The 20,369-nt window shown below is 38.5% G+C and overlaps 2 protein-coding genes across 2 annotated transcripts; one reads left to right on the top strand and one right to left on the bottom strand.

The window, feature by feature from the left end:
• Window positions 1-2,288: 2,288 nt before the first annotated feature.
• Window positions 2,289-4,696, bottom strand: LOC115023565 (ladderlectin-like). Its single transcript, XM_029454641.1, has 6 exons — window positions 4,560-4,696; window positions 4,392-4,427; window positions 3,788-3,897; window positions 3,576-3,710; window positions 2,626-2,731; window positions 2,289-2,444 (listed from the first exon to the last, which is right to left on the bottom strand). Exons 1-6 carry the CDS (start codon window positions 4,618-4,620, stop codon window positions 2,383-2,385), a joined length of 510 nt encoding a protein of 169 aa, XP_029310501.1. The 5' UTR covers window positions 4,621-4,696; the 3' UTR covers window positions 2,289-2,382.
• A 7,086-nt stretch (window positions 4,697-11,782) lies between these two features.
• On the top strand, window positions 11,783-14,438 carry LOC115023564 (ladderlectin-like). Its single transcript, XM_029454640.1, has 6 exons — window positions 11,783-12,008; window positions 12,143-12,178; window positions 12,675-12,784; window positions 12,862-12,996; window positions 14,005-14,116; window positions 14,283-14,438. Exons 1-6 carry the CDS (start codon window positions 11,948-11,950, stop codon window positions 14,342-14,344), a joined length of 516 nt encoding a protein of 171 aa, XP_029310500.1. The 5' UTR covers window positions 11,783-11,947; the 3' UTR covers window positions 14,345-14,438.
• The last annotated feature ends 5,931 nt before the right edge of the window (window positions 14,439-20,369 follow it).

The following is a 20,369-nucleotide window of genomic DNA, read 5'->3' on the forward strand; positions in this document are numbered from 1 at the left end:
AACTGCCATTTGATGCTAACATAGGAGTGCCGGTCAAATCAAACCAGGGCCAACTGCCATTTCATGTTAATACAAGACAGACGCATCCTGATTAGACTGATACTGAACTAACAAAAGACAGGACACACCCAAATGTTTCAAATCCTGATCAAAACAAAAGACAGGACACACCCAAATCCTGATCAAACTGTTTAACATACTGAGACAGAATATTGAGTGTATCACCCAATACTCTGTTTACATAACTATTACCTTACAAGCATCAAAGGGCAGTTTGGCCCCCTGTGTTTTTTCATCACCTCGTCTCCAAACCAAATTGTATAAAATGCCTATGTGTCTTCTTCCAACCTGTGCCCTTCCATAGACTACGCTGTATTCTGTGAAACTGGTGCCATTTTGTGGCCACAAATAAATGCACAAAAACAACTCTGTCTCTATCACCATGTATTTGATTTTATATACATCTCTCCAGAGTAAAGCAGGAAAACTTCCACAACAGCACCCACAATGGTAGTCCAACAGTGGAGATGCATGCACCAGTAACCCCGTATATTTCACAAACATGACTACCTTTAGAGCCGCGATGGTGAGGAACGCCCTCCTCTTGGATTGGTCCACCTGTTTCCTGTCTCCACCCACTTTCCCCGGCCCTGGGCGATTGAGAGCAAAGAGGACGGAGAGGCTGCAGAAGGATGTAACAAGTAATCCCAAAGTGAAGGCCGTGAAGAATGGGATTATGGGTAACTCTGGGCTGTATGAAGCCACTAAACTCAGCATCAGCAAACACAGCAGCCAAACGCAGCCAGTGCTACGGTTTCTGATCTTGATGCATCTCTCTGTTTTCAGACTGCGGTAGGTGACGGGGTGTATGACTGCAGGTAGTGCTCCACACAGGTTAGACATTGAAACAACAGCCGGCCAACATAAACAATGAAAATAGTGTCAACCCCTACTTTCATCATGTTTTGGTGTTGCATGTAGATCCCAAAGCTGTAAAACATGGATGCGAGCAAAGCGATTGGCTCCATCGTGACTATGTTGTAGGTGAGGAAGTTGGAGTGTCTCACCATCTTCGCCGTGGACACACACTGCTGTTTCCACACGCCGCTGTTTCCACACGCCGCTGTTTCCACACGCCGCTGTTTCCACACGCCGCTGTTTCCACACGCCGCTGTTTCCACCATCGCTGGATGCCCACGTTGAGAACCAAGGTGGAGAGAGGGAGGAGGAGGAGGAAGGAGGTGCAGGTGAAAGTGGTGAAGCTCGCAGCGCTGACTGCAGACTCAGAGCACCTGTAGAATTGTGGGTAGATGCTGATCAGCCTCTACCTGGAGTTCAGAGACTCGCAGCACTTCACACGCAGAGCTTAGGGAGAGGCTGGAGGATCTGAGAAGCAGACCTGTGGTCAGTGTGCAGAAGAAGAAGTGAAGGCTGATTTAATGTCTGTATTCCAGCTGCTTGTTTATATTCCAGAGTCCCAGCAGTTGTGTTCACAGCGTTTGGAGTTTGACTCAGTTGATTGAACTCAAATAACAGCAATAAGACTTCAACAGACTCAGACACAGTTGTGTTAAAGACCTTCCTTTCTGTTTAAATATTAGTTTAATGTCAATAAGCAGACCTTAATGTGCATTGTTTACTCACAGGCAGTACAGATAGTTTAGGAAAGAGCTGCAGGCTGTCATTTACTCAAGTACTGTACCGAAGTACTTTGACTTTACTTGAGTATTTCCATTTTCTGTTACTTTTCACTTCTGCTCCACTACAGTGAAATGTTGTACTTTTTACTCCAGTACATTTATTTTTCCACCTCAACTTCCAGATTAAAATGAATGTCTCTCTTGAAAATGCTCTTTGAGTTTAATTAAACGTTAGTGTCCGATCAATAATTGGTGTTCAAGTACTTCAAATGTGCAATATATATATATATATATATATATATATATATATATATATAAATTCCCTCCTGAAATATTGCGTTCATGAGGATGTGACTGACATGAGGTCACAGTGACCTTGACCTTTGACCTTTAACACTTTGTCCAAGTGACGTTTGTGCCACAGTTAAAGAAATTCCCTGCAGGCGTTCCTGAGATAAAAACATGATCTTAATGTTATTCAGGGTTAGGGTCAGAGCTGGGAGATTAATGACAGAACAGCTTTGTTTCAATGCTTGAGCTTTTTATTGTTGCATAAAGAAAGAAGAGAATATATAATGAGCTAAAAGCATCTGTTCCTCACACTCTGGTGAAAGGCTGCAGCCTGCTTGTGTCTTAGCGTTACAGCGATACAAAGAAAGGTAAAGATGGTGGAGAGACAGGTGTCTCTGAAAGCATGCTTTTAATTCACGGGGACTTCCTGCCTCTGGCTCAGAAATCATCTTCACTTGGCACAGATGGAGGGCAGTCTGGATGTGCACTCAACATCGTCCCAGCACTTCTTAACTGCAGCGACAAAAGAGTAAATGCTAAAAAACAAACTGTTCAGTTTATCTTGATGCAGACAGATCACATCATAATGCTAATCATATCGTATAATATCAGCTTCACAGTTCTTTGCTCGAGAGTATTTAGACTCCTCTGATATTCGTCATTATGTCTTAATATCAGCACAATGTTATTTTACCTGTATAGTTCATTTGTAAACAGTTCTGCCTGCCTCTGCTGGGCTCTCCAGTGCACCAGTTGGTGTACTGGAAAGACGTCCCGTCGGACCAGAACCAGTAGTTCTCCTGGAGGAAGGAAGAGTCGATGGATGGGTGAGGTGGCTTTATTTAAAGGGATATATCGTGAAACAGTACACGGGTGTATTCAGACGGACGGTGTGAGAAGAATACTGCGTCAACATGTTTGAGTCGTGAGCTTCATAATATAATAATGTTACAGAAAACTGAAAAGATGTACATTATATTATATTATATATCAAGTATATGGAATAAAAAGCACAAATTCAAGTTATAAACACATAACTTATAATGCTGCACGATAACGTTGTACACAGGATAATATATTGTATATTATTATTATTATTTTTAATGATACTTAGCATTTGCTCATATTAATATACAAATGTAATAATAACATTAATTATGTTATTGTATTATAAGTAATGTTACATAATGTTACAAACCGTATAACATATTAAGACAATAGAATATAATACAGCATAGAATATAAAACACAATATAAAGTGAAATGTAGTAATAAAGTCTGCATATAATATTCTGATATAATATGTAGTACAGCGGTGTAGTATAGAATATAAAATATAGTGTGAGCATAGTATAAAAAATAAATATAGTATAATATATTCTAAAAAAAAAGTATATTCAATTTATTTGGTGTGCAGTATTTGCAACTTAAATAAATAAAATAATATAGTATACGATGTGTATATATATAAATATATATATATATATATATATATATATATAAATATAATAATAAATAAAGTACCTCTTGTAATATAATATAATATATGATGGATATCATAATACTAAATATACCTCTTGTAATATAATATAGTATACAATGTATATATAAATATAATTATAATAATAATAATAAATAAAATACTTGTTCTCCATCAGAGCCTCCGATCCATGTCTGTTCTTGCTTGTAGCTGGCTCTCAGCACCAGCGTCTGGAGCGTGTGGTACTCCGTCAGGCTGTGCACGGACGCCAGGTTCCCCCCCAGCGATTGGCAGTTTCTCTGCAGGAGACACACAGATAGTCAGAAGAAGAGGCCGAGCAACGAAAGGTGCACGTGCAGACGAGTCCCAGCATCACCTCGGCTTGAGCCCAGGACAGAAGCTGTGGGACGTAGTAGAAGTAGCGTCTGTTGAACTCAGTCCAGCGTCCGGAGCCCAATGTGGACCGCTTCACCAGGTGACTCTTCACTGAGGACAGACAGTTCACGTCTCCACTTAAAGTCTTTACATGTAGAACTTTTATTTAAATCTATTTATTTTGATGGCATGAAGATGATACATCATATTATAACCATAAGTTAATATAATGTTAATAACATAAGATAACTTAAATGAACGTAAAACAATACAACATGATACATGAAAAAATAACACAACACAAAATAATATGACATAGAATAAGTCTATACAACGCATTGCACGATAAAAAAAGAACATAACATATAAATAAATATGAAATAACATTTGTTAATATATCATAATATAACGTTATGCATTGTAAAATAACATACGATAAAATTACAACATAAATAACACAATGCACGATAAAATAACAATATAAAATAAAATAACATTAAACAACACAATTAATATACATAACATCATACAACAAAAAACAATAATATAATAACATTAACAATATGAGTAATAGTGACACAAAGCAGTTTTTATGTGTTGCTCACCTATTTGCCCATTTTCAGGTGTTTCCTCTGGAACAGCTAGAAAGTTTGACACTTCAGTTATTAACTTTGTTAATTGACAATAAATACACCTGTAATACTTTATATACATATATATAGAGACATATATATATATATATATATAAATGTAGAAATATATATAATACTCACCAGCCGCTGTTGCCAGAGCCATCACGGCACAGACGAGTGCCGACACATACATCGTCTTCATGATGGAGAGTTTGTTCAGATGTCTTCTGGTGTTGAACTCGCAACCCTCTGGTGATTGTAACGTCCTCACAGGGTGAGAAACATTAAATGGAGAGTTTGTTCAGATGTCTTGTGGTGTTGCTCTTCAATACAGACGCGTCTCTCATCATCTCTCTACAAACAAGGAACTGAGGTGTGGCTGAGCTCTTACTCAGAAACACTTCTTTATCAGTTAGGGTCAGTAAAGATACCTGCAACGGTGTCTGTTGTTTACCTGCACACTGTCCCTCAAAGAGACACGTAGCAGCCAGAGAGGGACTCAGGACTGCAAAGAGACACAAAATGACTAAAAAGAGACACAAGATGACGACAAAGAGACACACAATTACTACAAAGACACACAAAACGACCACAAAGTGACTACAAAGAGACACAAAATAAGTACAAAGATACACAAAACGACCACAAAGTGACTACAAAGACACAAAATGACTACAATGAGACACAAAATGACTACAAAGAGACACAAAACGACTGCAAAGAGACACAAAATGACTACAAAGAGACACAAAATGACCAAAGAGACACAAACGACTACAAAGAGACACAAAACGACCACAAAGTGACTAAAAGACACAAAATGACTACAAAGAGACAAAACATGACTACAAAGACACAAAACGACTACAAAGAGACACAACATGACTACAAAGTGATACATAGCAGCCAGAGAGGGAATTATGACTGCAAAGAGACAACTCATGACCACAAAGAGACACAAAATGACTACAAAGACACAAAATGACCACAAAGACACAAAATGACTTCAAAGAGACACAACATGACTAGAAAGACACAACATGCCTACAAAGAGACACAACAACTATCCAGTTATTATTTTGTGTCTTTTTACATTTCATTGATTTGATAAAGCCTTTAAAAGTGTTTGCAGCTGTGAGCAGATCTCAACACGCTGCAAATAGACCAAACTGAAGAAGACATCTTACAGCGTAAACTTACAGACTTTATTTTTACGTTCTTTACAATACAGGTCATTCAGCAGAGCTGCAGTGAACTACAGTCTCCTGCAGTTACACTGCTCAGCGGCTCAATGGTGCAGCTCTGGTGTTGAACTCGCAACCTTCTGGTGTTGAACTCGCAACCCTCTGGTGATTGTAACGTCCTCACAGGGTGAGAAACATTAAATGGAGAGTTTGTTCAGATGTCTTGTGGTGTTGCTCTTCAATACAGACGCGTCTCTCATCATCTCTCTACAAACAAGGAACTGAGGTGTGGCTGAGCTCTTACTCAGAAACACTTCTTTATCAGTTAGGGTCAGTAAAGATACCTGCAACGGTGTCTGTTGTTTACCTGCACACTGTCCCTCAAAGAGACACGTAGCAGCCAGAGAGGGACTCAGGACTGCAAAGAGACACAAAGTGACTACAAAGAGACTAAAAATGACTAAAAAGAGACACAACATGACTACAAAGAGACACAAAACGACCACAAAGTGACTACAAAGACACAAAATGACTACAATGAGACACAAAATGACCAAAGAGACATAAACGACTACAAAGACACACAATGGCTAAAAAGAGACACAAAATGACTACAATGAGACACAAAATGACTACAAAGAGACACAAACGACTAAAAAGAGACACAACATGACGACAAAGAGACACACAATTACTACAAAGACACACAAAACGACCACAAAGTGACTACAAAGAGACACAAAATAAGTACAAAGAGACACAAAACGACCACAAAGTGACTACAAAGACACAAAATGACTACAATGAGACACAAAATGACCAAAGAGACATAAACGACTACAAAGACACACAATGGCTAAAAAGAGACACAAAATGACTACAATGAGACACAAAATGACTACAAAGAGACACAAACGACTAAAAAGAGACACAACATGACTACAAAGTGATACGTAGCAGCCAGAGAGGGAATTATGACTGCATAGAGACACAACATGACCACAAAGAGACACAAAATGACTACAAAGAAGCACAAAAAGACTACAAAGAGACACAAAATGACCACAAAGACACAAAATGACTAGAAAGAGACACAACATGACTACAAAGACATATAATGACTACAAAGAGACACAAAACGACTACAAAGACACACAATGACTACAAAGAGACACAAAATGACTACAAAGAGACAACTCATGACCACAAAGAGACACAAAATGACTACAAAGACACAAAATGACCACAAAGACACAAAATGACTTCAAAGAGACACAACATGACTAGAAAGACACAACATGCCTACAAAGAGACACAACAACTATCCAGTTATTATTTTGTGTCTTTTTACATTTCATTGATTTGATAAAGCCTTTAAAAGTGTTTGCAGCTGTGAGCAGATCTCAACACGCTGCAAATAGACCAAACTGAAGAAGACATCTTACAGCGTAAACTTACAGACTTTATTTTTACAGTTCTTTACAATACAGGTCATTCAGCAGAGCTGCAGTGAACTACAGTCTCCTGCAGTTACACTGCTCAGCGGCTCAATGGTGCAGCTCTGGTGTTGAACTCGCAACCTTCTGGTGTTGAACTCGCAACCCTCTGGTGATTGTAACGTCCTCACAGGGTGAGAAACATTAAATGGAGAGTTTGTTCAGATGTCTTGTGGTGTTGCTCTTCAATACAGACGCGTCTCTCATCATCTCTCTACAAACAAGGAACTGAGGTGTGACTGAGCTCTTACTCAGAAACACTTCTTTATCAGTTAGGGTCAGTAAAGATACCTGCAACGGTGTCTGTTGTTTACCTGCACACTGTCCCTCAAAGAGACACGTAGCAGCCAGAGAGGGACTCAGGACTGCAAAGAGACACAACATGACTAAAAAGAGACACAAGATGACGACAAAGAGACACACAATTACTACAAAGACACACAAAACGACCACAAAGTGACTACAAAGAGACACAAAATAAGTACAAAGACACACAAAACGACTGCAAAGGGACACAAAATGACTACAAAGAGACACAAAACGACTACAAAGAGACACAAAATAAGTACAAAGAGACACAAAACGACTACAAAGAGACACAAAATAAGTACAAAGAGACACAAAACGACTACAAAGAGACACAAAATAAGTACAAAGAGACACAAAACGACCACAAAGTGACTACAAAGACACAAAATGACTACAATGAGACACAAAATGACCAAAGAGACATAAACGACTACAAAGACACACAATGGCTAAAAAGAGACACAAAATGACTACAATGAGACACAAAATGACTACAAAGAGACACAAACGACTAAAAAGAGACACAACATGACGACAAAGAGACACACAATTACTACAAAGACACACAAAACGACCACAAAGTGACTACAAAGACACAAAATGACTACAATGAGACACAAAATGACCAAAGAGACATAAACGACTACAAAGACACACAATGGCTAAAAAGAGACACAAAATGACTACAATGAGACACAAAATGACTACAAAGAGACACAAACGACTAAAAAGAGACACAACATGACGACAAAGAGACACACAATTACTACAAAGACACACAAAACGACCACAAAGTGACTACAAAGAGACACAAAATAAGTACAAAGAGACACAAAACGACCACAAAGTGACTACAAAGACACAAAACGACTACAATGAGACACAAAATGACCAAAGAGACATAAACGACTACAAAGACACACAATGGCTAAAAAGAGACACAAAATGACTACAATGAGACACAAAATGACTACAAAGAGACACAAACGACTAAAAAGAGACACAACATGACTACAAAGTGATACGTAGCAGCCAGAGAGGGAATTATGACTGCATAGAGACACAACATGACCACAAAGAGACACAAAATGACTACAAAGAAGCACAAAAAGACTACAAAGAGACACAAAATGACCACAAAGACACAAAATGACTAGAAAGAGACACAACATGACTACAAAGACATATAATGACTACAAAGAGACACAAAACGACTACAAAGACACACAATGACTACAAAGAGACACACAATGACTACAAAGAGACAACTCATGACCACAAAGAGACACAAAATGACTACAAAGACACAAAATGACCACAAAGACACAAAATGACTTCAAAGAGACACAACATGACTAGAAAGACACAACATGCCTACAAAGAGACACAACAACTATCCAGTTATTATTTTGTGTCTTTTTACATTTCATTGATTTGATAAAGCCTTTAAAGGTGTTTGCAGCTGTGAGCAGATCTCAACACGCTGCAAATAGACCAAACTGAAGAAGACATCTTACAGCGTAAACTTACAGACTTTATTTTTACGTTCTTCACAATACAGGTCATTCAGCAGAGCTGCAGTGAACTACAGTCTCCTGCAGTTACACTGCTCAGCGGCTCAATGGTGCAGCTCTGGTGTGAACCTTCTGGTGTTGAACTCGCAACCCTCTGGTGATTGTAACGTCCTCACAGGGTGAGAAACATTAAATGGAGAGTTTGTTCAGATGTCTTGTGGTGTTGCTCTTAAATACAGACGCGTCTCTCATCATCTCTCTACAAACAAGGAACTGAGGTGTGACTGAGCTCTTACTCAGAAACACTTCTTTATCAGTTAGGGTCAGTAAAGATACCTGCAACGGTGTCTGTTGTTTACCTGCACACTGTCCCTCAAAGAGACACGTAGCAGCCAGAGAGGGACTCAGGACTGCAAAGAGACACAACATGACTAAAAAGAGACACAAGATGACGACAAAGAGACACACAATTACTACAAAGACACACAAAACGACCACAAAGTGACTACAAAGAGACACAAAATAAGTACAAAGACACACAAAACGACTGCAAAGGGACACAAAATAAGTACAAAGAGACACAAAACGACCACAAAGAGACACAAAATAAGTACAAAGAGACACAAAACGACTACAAAGAGACACAAAATAAGTACAAAGAGACACAAAACGACTACAAAGAGACACAAAATAAGTACAAAGAGACACAAAACGACCACAAAGTGACTACAAAGACACAAAATGACTACAATGAGACACAAAATGACCAAAGAGACATAAACGACTACAAAGACACACAATGGCTAAAAAGAGACACAAAATGACTACAATGAGACACAAAATGACTACAAAGAGACACAAACGACTAAAAAGAGACACAACATGACGACAAAGAGACACACAATTACTACAAAGACACACAAAACGACCACAAAGTGACTACAAAGAGACACAAAATAAGTACAAAGAGACACAAAACGACCACAAAGTGACTACAAAGACACAAAATGACTACAATGAGACACAAAATGACCAAAGAGACATAAACGACTACAAAGACACACAATGGCTAAAAAGAGACACAAAATGACTACAATGAGACACAAAATGACTACAAAGAGACACAAACGACTAAAAAGAGACACAACATGACTACAAAGTGATACGTAGCAGCCAGAGAGGGAATTATGACTGCATAGAGACACAACATGACCACAAAGAGACACAAAATGACTACAAAGAAGCACAAAAAGACTACAAAGAGACACAAAATGACCACAAAGACACAAAATGACTAGAAAGAGACACAACATGACTACAAAGACATATAATGACTACAAAGAGACACAAAACGACTACAAAGACACACAATGACTACAAAGAGACACAAAATGACTACAAAGAGACAACTCATGACCACAAAGAGACACAAAATGACTACAAAGACACAAAATGACCACAAAGACACAAAATGACTTCAAAGAGACACAACATGACTAGAAAGACACAACATGCCTACAAAGAGACACAACAACTATCCAGTTATTATTTTGTGTCTTTTTACATTTCATTGATTTGATAAAGCCTTTAAAAGTGTTTGCAGCTGTGAGCAGATCTCAACACGCTGCAAATAGACCAAACTGAAGAAGACATCTTACAGCGTAAACTTACAGACTTTATTTTTACGTTCTTCACAATACAGGTCATTCAGCAGAGCTGCAGTGAACTACAGTCTCTTTTTACAGTCGTTTTGTGTCTCTTTGTAGTCATTTTGTGCCTCTTTGTAGTCATTTTGTGTCTCTTTGTGGTCATGTTATGTCTCTATGCAGTCACGATTTCCTATCTGGCTGCTACGTATCACTTTGTAGTCATTTTGTGTCTTTGTGGTCATGTTGTGTCTCTTTGGTCATTTTGTGTCTCTTTGTAGTCATTTTGTGTCTCTTTGTAGTCATTTTGTGTCTCTTTGTAGTTATTTTGTGTCTTTGTGGTCATGTTGTGTCTCTTTGTAGTTATTTTGTGTCTTTGTGGTCATTTTGTGTGTCTTTGTAGTCGTTTGTGTCTCTTTGGTCGTTTTGTGTCTCTTTGGTCATTTTGTGTCTCTTTGTAGTCATTTTGTGTCTCTTTGTAGTTATTTTGTGTCTTTGTGGTCATTTTGTGTCTCTTTGGTCATTTTGTGTCTCTTTGTAGTCATTTTGTGTCTCTTTGTAGTTATTTTGTGTCTTTGTGGTCATTTTGTGTCTCTTTGGTCATTTTGTGTCTCTTTGTAGTTATTTTGTGTCTCTTTATAGTCATTTTGTGTCTCTTTGTAGTTATTTTGTGTCTTTGTGGTCATGTTGTGTCTCTTTGTAGTTATTTTGTGTCTTTGTGGTCATTTTGTGTGTCTTTGTAGTCGTTTGTGTCTCTTTGGTCGTTTTGTGTCTCTTTGTAGTCATTTTGTGTCTCTTTGTAGTCGTTTGTGTCTCGTTGTAGTCGTTTGTGTCTCTTTGGTCATTTTGTGTCTCTTTGGTCATTTTGTGTCTCTTTGGTCATTTTGTGTCTCTTTGTAGTCATTTTGTGTCTCTTTGCAGTCGTTTTGTGTCTCTTTGTAGTCATTTTGTGTCTCATTGTAGTCATTTTGTGTCTTTGTAGTCACTTTGTGGTCGTTTTGTGTGTTTTTGTAGTAATTGTGTGTCTCTTTGTCGTCATCTTGTGTCTCTTTTTAGTCATGTTGTGTCTCTTTGCAGTCCTGAGTCCCTCTCTGGCTGCTACGTGTCTCTTTGAGGGACAGTGTGCAGGTAAACAACAGACACCGTTGCAGGTATCTTTACTGACCCTAACTGATAAAGAAGTGTTTCTGAGTAAGAGCTCAGCCACACCTCAGTTCCTTGTTTGTAGAGAGATGATGAGAGACGCGTCTGTATTTAAGAGCAACACCACAAGACATCTGAACAAACTCTCCATTTAATGTTTCTCACCCTGTGAGGACGTTACAATCACCAGAGGGTTGCGAGTTCAACACCAGAAGACATCTGAACAAACTCTCCATCATGAAGACGATGTATGTGTCGGCACTCGTCTGTGCCGTGATGGCTCTGGCAACAGCGGCTGGTGAGTATTATATATATTTCTACATTTATATATATATATATATATATATATATATATATATATGTATATAAAGTATTACAGGTGTATTTATTGTCAATTAACAAAGTTAATAACTGAAGTGTCAAACTTTCTAGCTGTTCCAGAGGAAACACCTGAAAATGGGCAAATAGGTGAGCAACACATAAAAAACTGCTTTGTGTCACTATTACTCATATTGTTAATGTTATTATATTATTGTTTTTTGTTGTATGATGTTATGTATATTAATTGTGTTGTTTAATGTTATTTTATTTTATATTGTTATTTTATCGTGCATTGTGTTATTTATGTTGTAATTTTATCGTATGTTATTTTACAATGCATAACGTTATATTATGATATATTAACAAATGTTATTTCATATTTATTTATATGTTATGTTCTTTTTTTATCGTGCAATGCGTTGTATAGACTTATTCTATGTCATATTATTTTGTGTTGTGTTATTTTTTCATGTATCATGTTGTATTGTTTTACGTTCATTTAAGTTATCTTATGTTATTAACATTATATTAACTTATGGTTATAATATGATGTATCATCTTCATGCCATCAAAATAAATAGATTTAAATAAAAGTTCTACATGTAAAGACTTTAACGTGGAGACGTGAACTGTCTGTCCTCAGTGAAGAGTCACCTGGTGAAGCGGTCCACATTGGGCTCCGGACGCTGGACTGAGTTCAACAGACGCTACTTCTACTACGTCCCACAGCTTCTGTCCTGGGCTCAAGCCGAGGTGATGCTGGGACTCGTCTGCACGTGCACCTTTCGTTGCTCGGCCTCTTCTTCTGACTATCTGTGTGTCTCCTGCAGAGAAACTGCCAATCGCTGGGGGGGAACCTGGCGTCCGTGCACAGCCTGACGGAGTACCACACGCTCCAGATGCTGGTGCTGAGAGCCAGCCACAAGCAAGAACAGACATGGATCGGAGGCTCTGATGGACAACAAGTATTTTATTTATTATTATTATTATAATTATATTTATATATACATTGTATACTATATTATATTACAAGAGGTATTTTATTTATTATTATTATAATTATAATATTTATATATATACATTGTAAACTATATTATATTACAAGAGGTATATTTAGTATTATGATATCCATCATATATTATATTATATTACAAGAGGTACTTTATTTATTATTATATTTATATAAATATATATTTATATATATGTATATATATATATATAAATATATATTTATGTATGTATATATATATATTTATATATATATATAAATATATATTTATGTGTATATATATATATTTATATATATATATATACACATCGTATACTATATTATTTTATTTATTTAAGTTGCAAATACTGCACACCAAATAAATTGAATATACTTTTTTTTTAGAATATATTATACTATATTTATTTTTTATACTATGCTCACACTATATTTTATATTCTATACTACACCGCTGTACTACATATTATATCAAATATTATATGCAGACTTTATTACTACATTTCACTTTATATTGTGTTTTATATTCTATGCTGTATTATATTCTATTGTCTTAATATGTTATACGGTTTGTAACATTATGTAACATTACTTATAATACAATATCATAATTAATGTTATTATTACATTTGTATATTTATATGAGCAAATGCTAAGTATCATTAAAAATAATAATAATAATATACAATATATTATCCTGTGTACAACGTTATCGTGCAGCATTATAAGTTATGTGTTTATAACTTGAATTTGTGCTTTTTATTCCATATACTTGATATATAATATAATATAATGTACATCTTTTCAGTTTTCTGTAACATTATTATATTATGAAGCTCACGACTCAAACATGTTGACTGCAGTATTCTTCTCACACCGTCCGTCTGAATACACCCGTGTACTGTTTCACGATATATCCCTTTAAATAAAGCCACCTCACCCATCCATCGACTCTTCCTTCCTCCAGGAGAACTACTGGTTCTGGTCCGACGGGACGTCTTTCCAGTACACCAACTGGTGCACTGGAGAGCCCAACAACGCCGGAGGCAGGCAGAGCTGTTTACTAATAAACTTTTCAGGTAAAATAACATTGTGCTGATATTAAGACATAATGACGAATATCAGAGGAGTCTAAATACTCTCGAGCAAAGAACTGTGAAGCTGATATTATACGATATGATTAGCATTATGATGTGATCTGTCTGCATCAAGATAAACTGAACAGTTTTGTTTTTGTCGCTGCAGTTAAGAAGTGCTGGGACGACCAGAAGTGCACATCCAGACTGCCCTCCATCTGTGCCAAGTGAAGATGATTTCTGAGCCAGAGGCAGGAAGTCCCCGTGAATTAAAAGCATGCTTTCAGAGACACCTGTCTCTCCACCATCTTTACCTTTCTTTGTATCGCTGTAACGCTAAGACACAAGCAGGCTGCAGCCTTTCACCAGAGTGTGAGGAACAGATGCTTTTAGCTCATTATATATTCTCTTCTTTCTTTATGCAACAATAAAAATCTCAAGCATTGAAACAAAGCTGTTCTGTCATTAATCTCCCAGCTCTGACCCTAACCCTGAATAATATTAAGATCATGTTTTTATCTCAGGAACGCCTGCAGGGAATTTCTTTAACTGTGGCACAAACGTCACTTGGACAAAGTGTTAAAGGTCAAAGGTCAAGGTCACTGTGACCTCATGTCAGTCACATCCTCATGAACGCAATATTTCAGGAGGGAATTTATTTATATATATATATATATATATATATATATATATATATATATATATATATATATATATATATATATATATATATATATATTATAAGGAACCACTCTATAAACTTTCATTGTTATGCGGATGATACCCAATTATATCTATCAATTAAACCAGATGAAACCAATCAATTGGCTAAACTTCAAGCCTTAAGGACATAAAAACTTGGATGTCTAGCAACGTTTTGATGTTAAACACAGACAAAACTGAAGTTATTATACTTGGCCCTAAACGCCTCTGAAACGCATTTTCTAATGACATAGAAGCTCTGGATGGCATTAACTTGGCCTCCAGCACCACTGTAAGGAATCTTGGCGTCATCTTTGATCAAGATCTGTCGTTTAACTCCCACATAAAACAAATTTCAAGGACTGCCTTCTTTCATCTACGTAACATTGCAAAAATAACATCCTGTCTCAAAATGATGCAGAAAAACTAGTCCATGCATTTGTTACTTCAAGGCTGGATTACTGCAACTCATTGTTATCAGGTTGTCCCAAAAAGTCGCTTAAGACTCTTCAGTTGATCCAAAATGCAGCGGCACGTGTATTGACAAGAACAAGGAAACGGGATCATATTACTCCTGTATTAGCTGCTCTGCACTGGCTCCCGGTAAAATACAGAATAGAATTCAAAATCCTTCTCCTGACTTACAAATCAATTAAAGGTCAGGCTCCAGCATATCTTAAAGATCTCATAGTACCTTATAAACCAACTAGAGCATTACGCTCCCAGACTGCAGGGTTACTTGTGGTTCCTAGAGTCTCTAAGAGTACAATGGGAGCCAGAGCCTTCAGCTATCAAGCTCCTCTCCAGTGGAACCAGCTTCCAGTTTGTGTTCGGGAGGCAGACACACTCTCCACATTTAAGAGTAGGCTAAAGACTTTCCTTTTTGATAAAGCTTATAGTTAGGGCTGGCTCAGGTTTGCCGTTGATCAGCCCCTAGTTATGCTGCTATAGGCTTAGACTGCCGGGGGACACCTCCCTGCTCTCTTCCTCTCTCCCTCTCTCCTCCCCTCTCTATCTGTATGCATTTATGTAAATGTATGTTACGAACTCATCATCCGGGGCATCATCCCCGGAGTGTTTGTGTCTCATGTGGCAGGTTGCCACTGATAAATTTTACGTCAGGATCATGAATCGTGGCTGCGCCTGCTGCCCTGGTCCTTCATAACGGCTTCGCCGGCACCCGGCAATAAAAGATGAGCGACAGCGAGGCATCAGAATCAGAAATATCTGCATTGGCTGTGTGTGGCTGCTTTGCATTGGTGTACCAACTGTGGACATTTTTGGAGTTTTCACATTATTCTTTGATCTCTGCCTCTTGATTTTCTGCTTGATCATCGTCGTCTTCTGCAGCCTTTCTGTTCTCTGTGTTCTGATTCGTCCAGGGCCAGGTGAACAGGGCGGGGACGGGAAAAGGGTTGACCAATCAAAGCAGAGGGCTTGCTACACTGTGGTGGCCATACTGGGAGTGCTGCTGTTAAGGTTTTGTGTAAGTCTGGTTATGGCTGTTCTTGAAGGGTTGATTAAAAATAGGAAATGTGTGATGATGGCAGCTGAAGTCTGGTTTAATCTCCCCGGCAGTTATGTGTTGCCTCTGCTGTTCCTGCACAGAGCAGGAACTTTAGCTCGTTGTAAGAACAACACCAAACGAGGAGAAGGATTAGATTAGATTTGAATGAAAACACTTCAGATACAAGCAAACAATAGCCTATTGCCTCAACCTGCTCCAGAGAAGAATATCTGTCTCTTTAGCTGCTAAATGTTCGACTTTTGTCACCAGCTAATCTCTGACTGTGTCTGCATCATATCATGTCCAAATCATACATTTTAGTTTCACAGTAAATGTTCTGTAAAGCCAAAACAAGGCTCGTAGCTGGGGAGCTGGGTAGAGCTGCAGAGTTGTGTGATAATCTTTGTTATATCTTCATTAATATACAGTTATATAGTGAAGCCTTCAGATTTAGTATATTTGAGAGCTTGCATTAATACTGGGCGAACCTGCTCCCTGCTACACTCATAACTGTACCTGATGAACTGAATTCTTACTTTTATCTTTAATGCAGTTTCTTGTGTAGAATAAACTATGAATATATAAACATATTGGAGTATATTTTGGGTTTTCTGCTATAAAAAAAAGCCCCATACAATCTGTTGTGCTAATTTCATGATTAAACAATGATGAAATGTGATTTGAATGTTTTTATTTAAAAATCTTTCTGCACACCATGCAAAACACAAATGGGGATTTCCAGTCTGCTGCTTGTGTTTATGAAGTGTATATTGCAGGTTTCTTTGTTTGACTGGCTGTTGTGAGTTTAAAATGGTTTTCGGAGATGTTCCTCTTTGTACATTGAAGAACAAACGATATGATGAGTACTTTACACGGTGTACTACGTCAGCGGTCTCCAAGCTTTTTTGCGGCATGGACCGGTTTCATGTAAGAAAATATCCATCTATTGTTTATGTCCTTCTTGTTCATGTTTTTTTATTTCAAAAAACTCCAAGGGCTTGTCTTTTATTGCCGGGTGCTGGAGAAGCCGTTATGAAGGCTTCGTTGCCTCATGTGCGAGCCTGTATATTATGCAGAGTGGTGCAGGAGAATCACCTGTAGCGATAAACATGTATTTTAAGTGACTCCTGATATCGTCTTTTAAATGCCTCCAAAAAAGCTCTTTAAAGACGTTTGTTTTCCACTCATTGTTGCTTGTGGGCTTAATTTTTTTAAGTAAAGTACCACTTGACTGAGACAAGTGTCTTGACATGTGTCAAGAGACACAGACGCACAGACAGATGTAGCCGGTGATTTTCAAAATAAAACCTCTTTCAAAATAAAATATTTTTTTATTCATTCTTTCTGTGCGGTACAGGTCCGCGGACCGGTGGTTGGGCACCACTGTACTACGTGATGCGACTTTGAACAAAATCCATCTCATGATGGCAAATTAGAGCAGGAATATGTGTTCTTGAGTGTCACAGTGCGGTTAAAAGAGGACCCAAGCACAGTACACACAACAGGCAGGTTGTAATAAAAAGCTAGATTTAATCAACAAAGCTGAATACTACACAACTGTATAAAACAAAACTGAGGGAGAAAGAAACAGCATGCACGAGGGAACACCAGGATCAGCGCAGGGATAACCACAGAAGGAACGACCACACCAAGAAATACAGACGACAAACCGACCAAGAAGAACGGGACACATACAGGGACACCCACAGGTATATATACACAGACACTAACACAAGAACAGGACACAGCTGGAGGAGGCAAAGACATGAGGGCTGCAGGTGATTAGACACAGGAGGGGAAAATCAGGGCGGGGCTAACCGATCACAGAAGGCGGGAAACCACACAAGACAGGAAGTAAAACGAGACACGACAGGCGAGTGTTCTTATAAAGTAAAACAGAAAAAGTAAAAGCCAGGATCATGACATGATGAGAATATACTGAATATATTTATTTGTAGAAGCAATACAAATACATTACACAGAGAGGTTTTACATGCAAATAAATGTCAACAAAAAAACTGCTCCTAATCACAGGATGCATTAAGGTTATTAATGGTTATATGTTAAGTTTATTAGTCATAGCATATGTAAGTTAACACAGGGTCAACGACAATGTGTTGGACGACAGAACAGCTCAGTGATAAAACGTAAAAAGAGCACATGGTCATATAATGAGATGTAAGATGAGACTAAATTACATAATAATAAAACATAGCATTATACACATGTATGAAAAAGAAGATTGGGTGTAAAGTTAAGTGACAAATCTCCGATAGAATGGCACGAAGGTAATGAGATAAAGGAACGAGATGAATAGAACTAAAGCACTATATGTGTATACGACAGTGCTGCACACAGGACATGGAGCAGTCCAAACAGACAGGGGACATGCAACAAAGGTCTCTTGCAGGATGCAAAACGGCGCTTCATGGTCGATGACTTTGCCGCTAAGCTACCACAGTGCTCCTTTAGCCCACTTCCCAAAGATAACATGACTTAGTACTAATTTAACTTTTGTCGTATTTGAAACATGGTAGTTTTTCTGCTCTGTGCAGGTACAGCAGCGGCAGCACATAACTGCTGGGCAGACAGAACCAGACTCCTGAAATCTTTACCGCACAGAGGTCCGAGCCGCTCAACACAGACGAGGAAGACAAAGACGTGCAAACCAGATTCCCCCCAAACCTCACCACCAGCACCACCATTATGGCGGTGATGGTGACGAACGCCTTTTGCTTTACTGTGTCGGTCTTCCCTTTGTTGCCGCCTTCCTCCCCGGGCCCTGGACGATTCAGGACGCGGAGGACAGAAAGGTTGCAGAAAAAGCTGATGATCAGAGACAAAGCCAAATTGCAGAAAAACAGGATCATGTTGAAATTTCTGTTGACCAGAAGTCTTAAAGCGATCAATCCAGAGCACGTCAGCCAAACACAGCCCATGCTGACGTTTCTGATCCTGACCCCGCCCGTCTTATTCAGGCTCATGTAGGTGACGGGGTGAATGATAGCCACGTAGCGCTCCACACACGTGAGGACGTGAAAGAACATTTTTACACACGAGATGATGGCAAACGTGTTACACCCAGCCACGATCATGTTCCCGTGATCAGTGTAGGCGCCGCAGCAGCAGACGATGGACCCACAGATACCAATAATCTCCATGGCGACCATATGGTAGGTGAAGACGTCGAGGGGATTCATGGTTTCGCTGTGGCTCTGCTTACACCAGTGCTGGAAACCAAAGCAGAGGATGTATATGGAGAGAGGGAGCAAGAGGAGGATGTTGGTGACGGTGAAGGCGGTGAAGATGGAGGAACCAGGAGGGTAGGTGTAGCAGCTGGCGGGGATGCTGGAGGAGTTGGGGGAAGTGGTGTTGACGTACGTGTCCATGTGTCTGAGGAGGAGAGAAATGCAAAGAAGGAGAAAAGGGAAAAAGAGAGGAAGTGACATAATCATGAAAATAGTAAGAGTATAAGTATAACAAGCGATGCCAACAAATAAATCTCTTCTTTGCTGCATTTCAAAATAAAAGCCCATCTGTAAAGGGAACGCTGCAAGATTTGAAATGTGCATATTCTGAAGGAAGTGTTTAGGAAAGCCATCACTGACATTACTCTTGCTGCACTAATAGACATAATGCTTCATACTAAAAGTATCAACACAAAAGAAACTTTTGAGTTTCAGTTTGAGGGTTTCAAAAATAAAAGAGATAGATAACAACAACAAAAGATAACAACAACTCTTATTTAGAGAATCTGTGGGGAAAACTCCCAAGCTCCCATATTGCATAAGATTTGAAGTTTATCTACACCAGAACTGGAATCTCTAAAAGTAAATTAATAAAGAAAAGGTTATGATATTATTAGAGAACACCAACCTTGTTTCAGTCTCTGGTCTTTCTCTCTGTGTGTCTTCAGACTATCTGACTGCTGAACACTAGCATCTTGTCCTAATATTAAAACTTCTGTGTGCGTGCGTGCCCGTGTGTGTGTGTGTGTGTGTGTGTGTGTGTGTGTGTGTGTGTGTGTGTGTGGTTGTGTGTGTGTGT

The sequence above is a fragment of the Cottoperca gobio genome, chromosome 18, assembly GCF_900634415.1.
Source record: "Cottoperca gobio chromosome 18, fCotGob3.1, whole genome shotgun sequence".
NCBI lineage: Eukaryota > Metazoa > Chordata > Actinopteri > Perciformes > Bovichtidae > Cottoperca > Cottoperca gobio.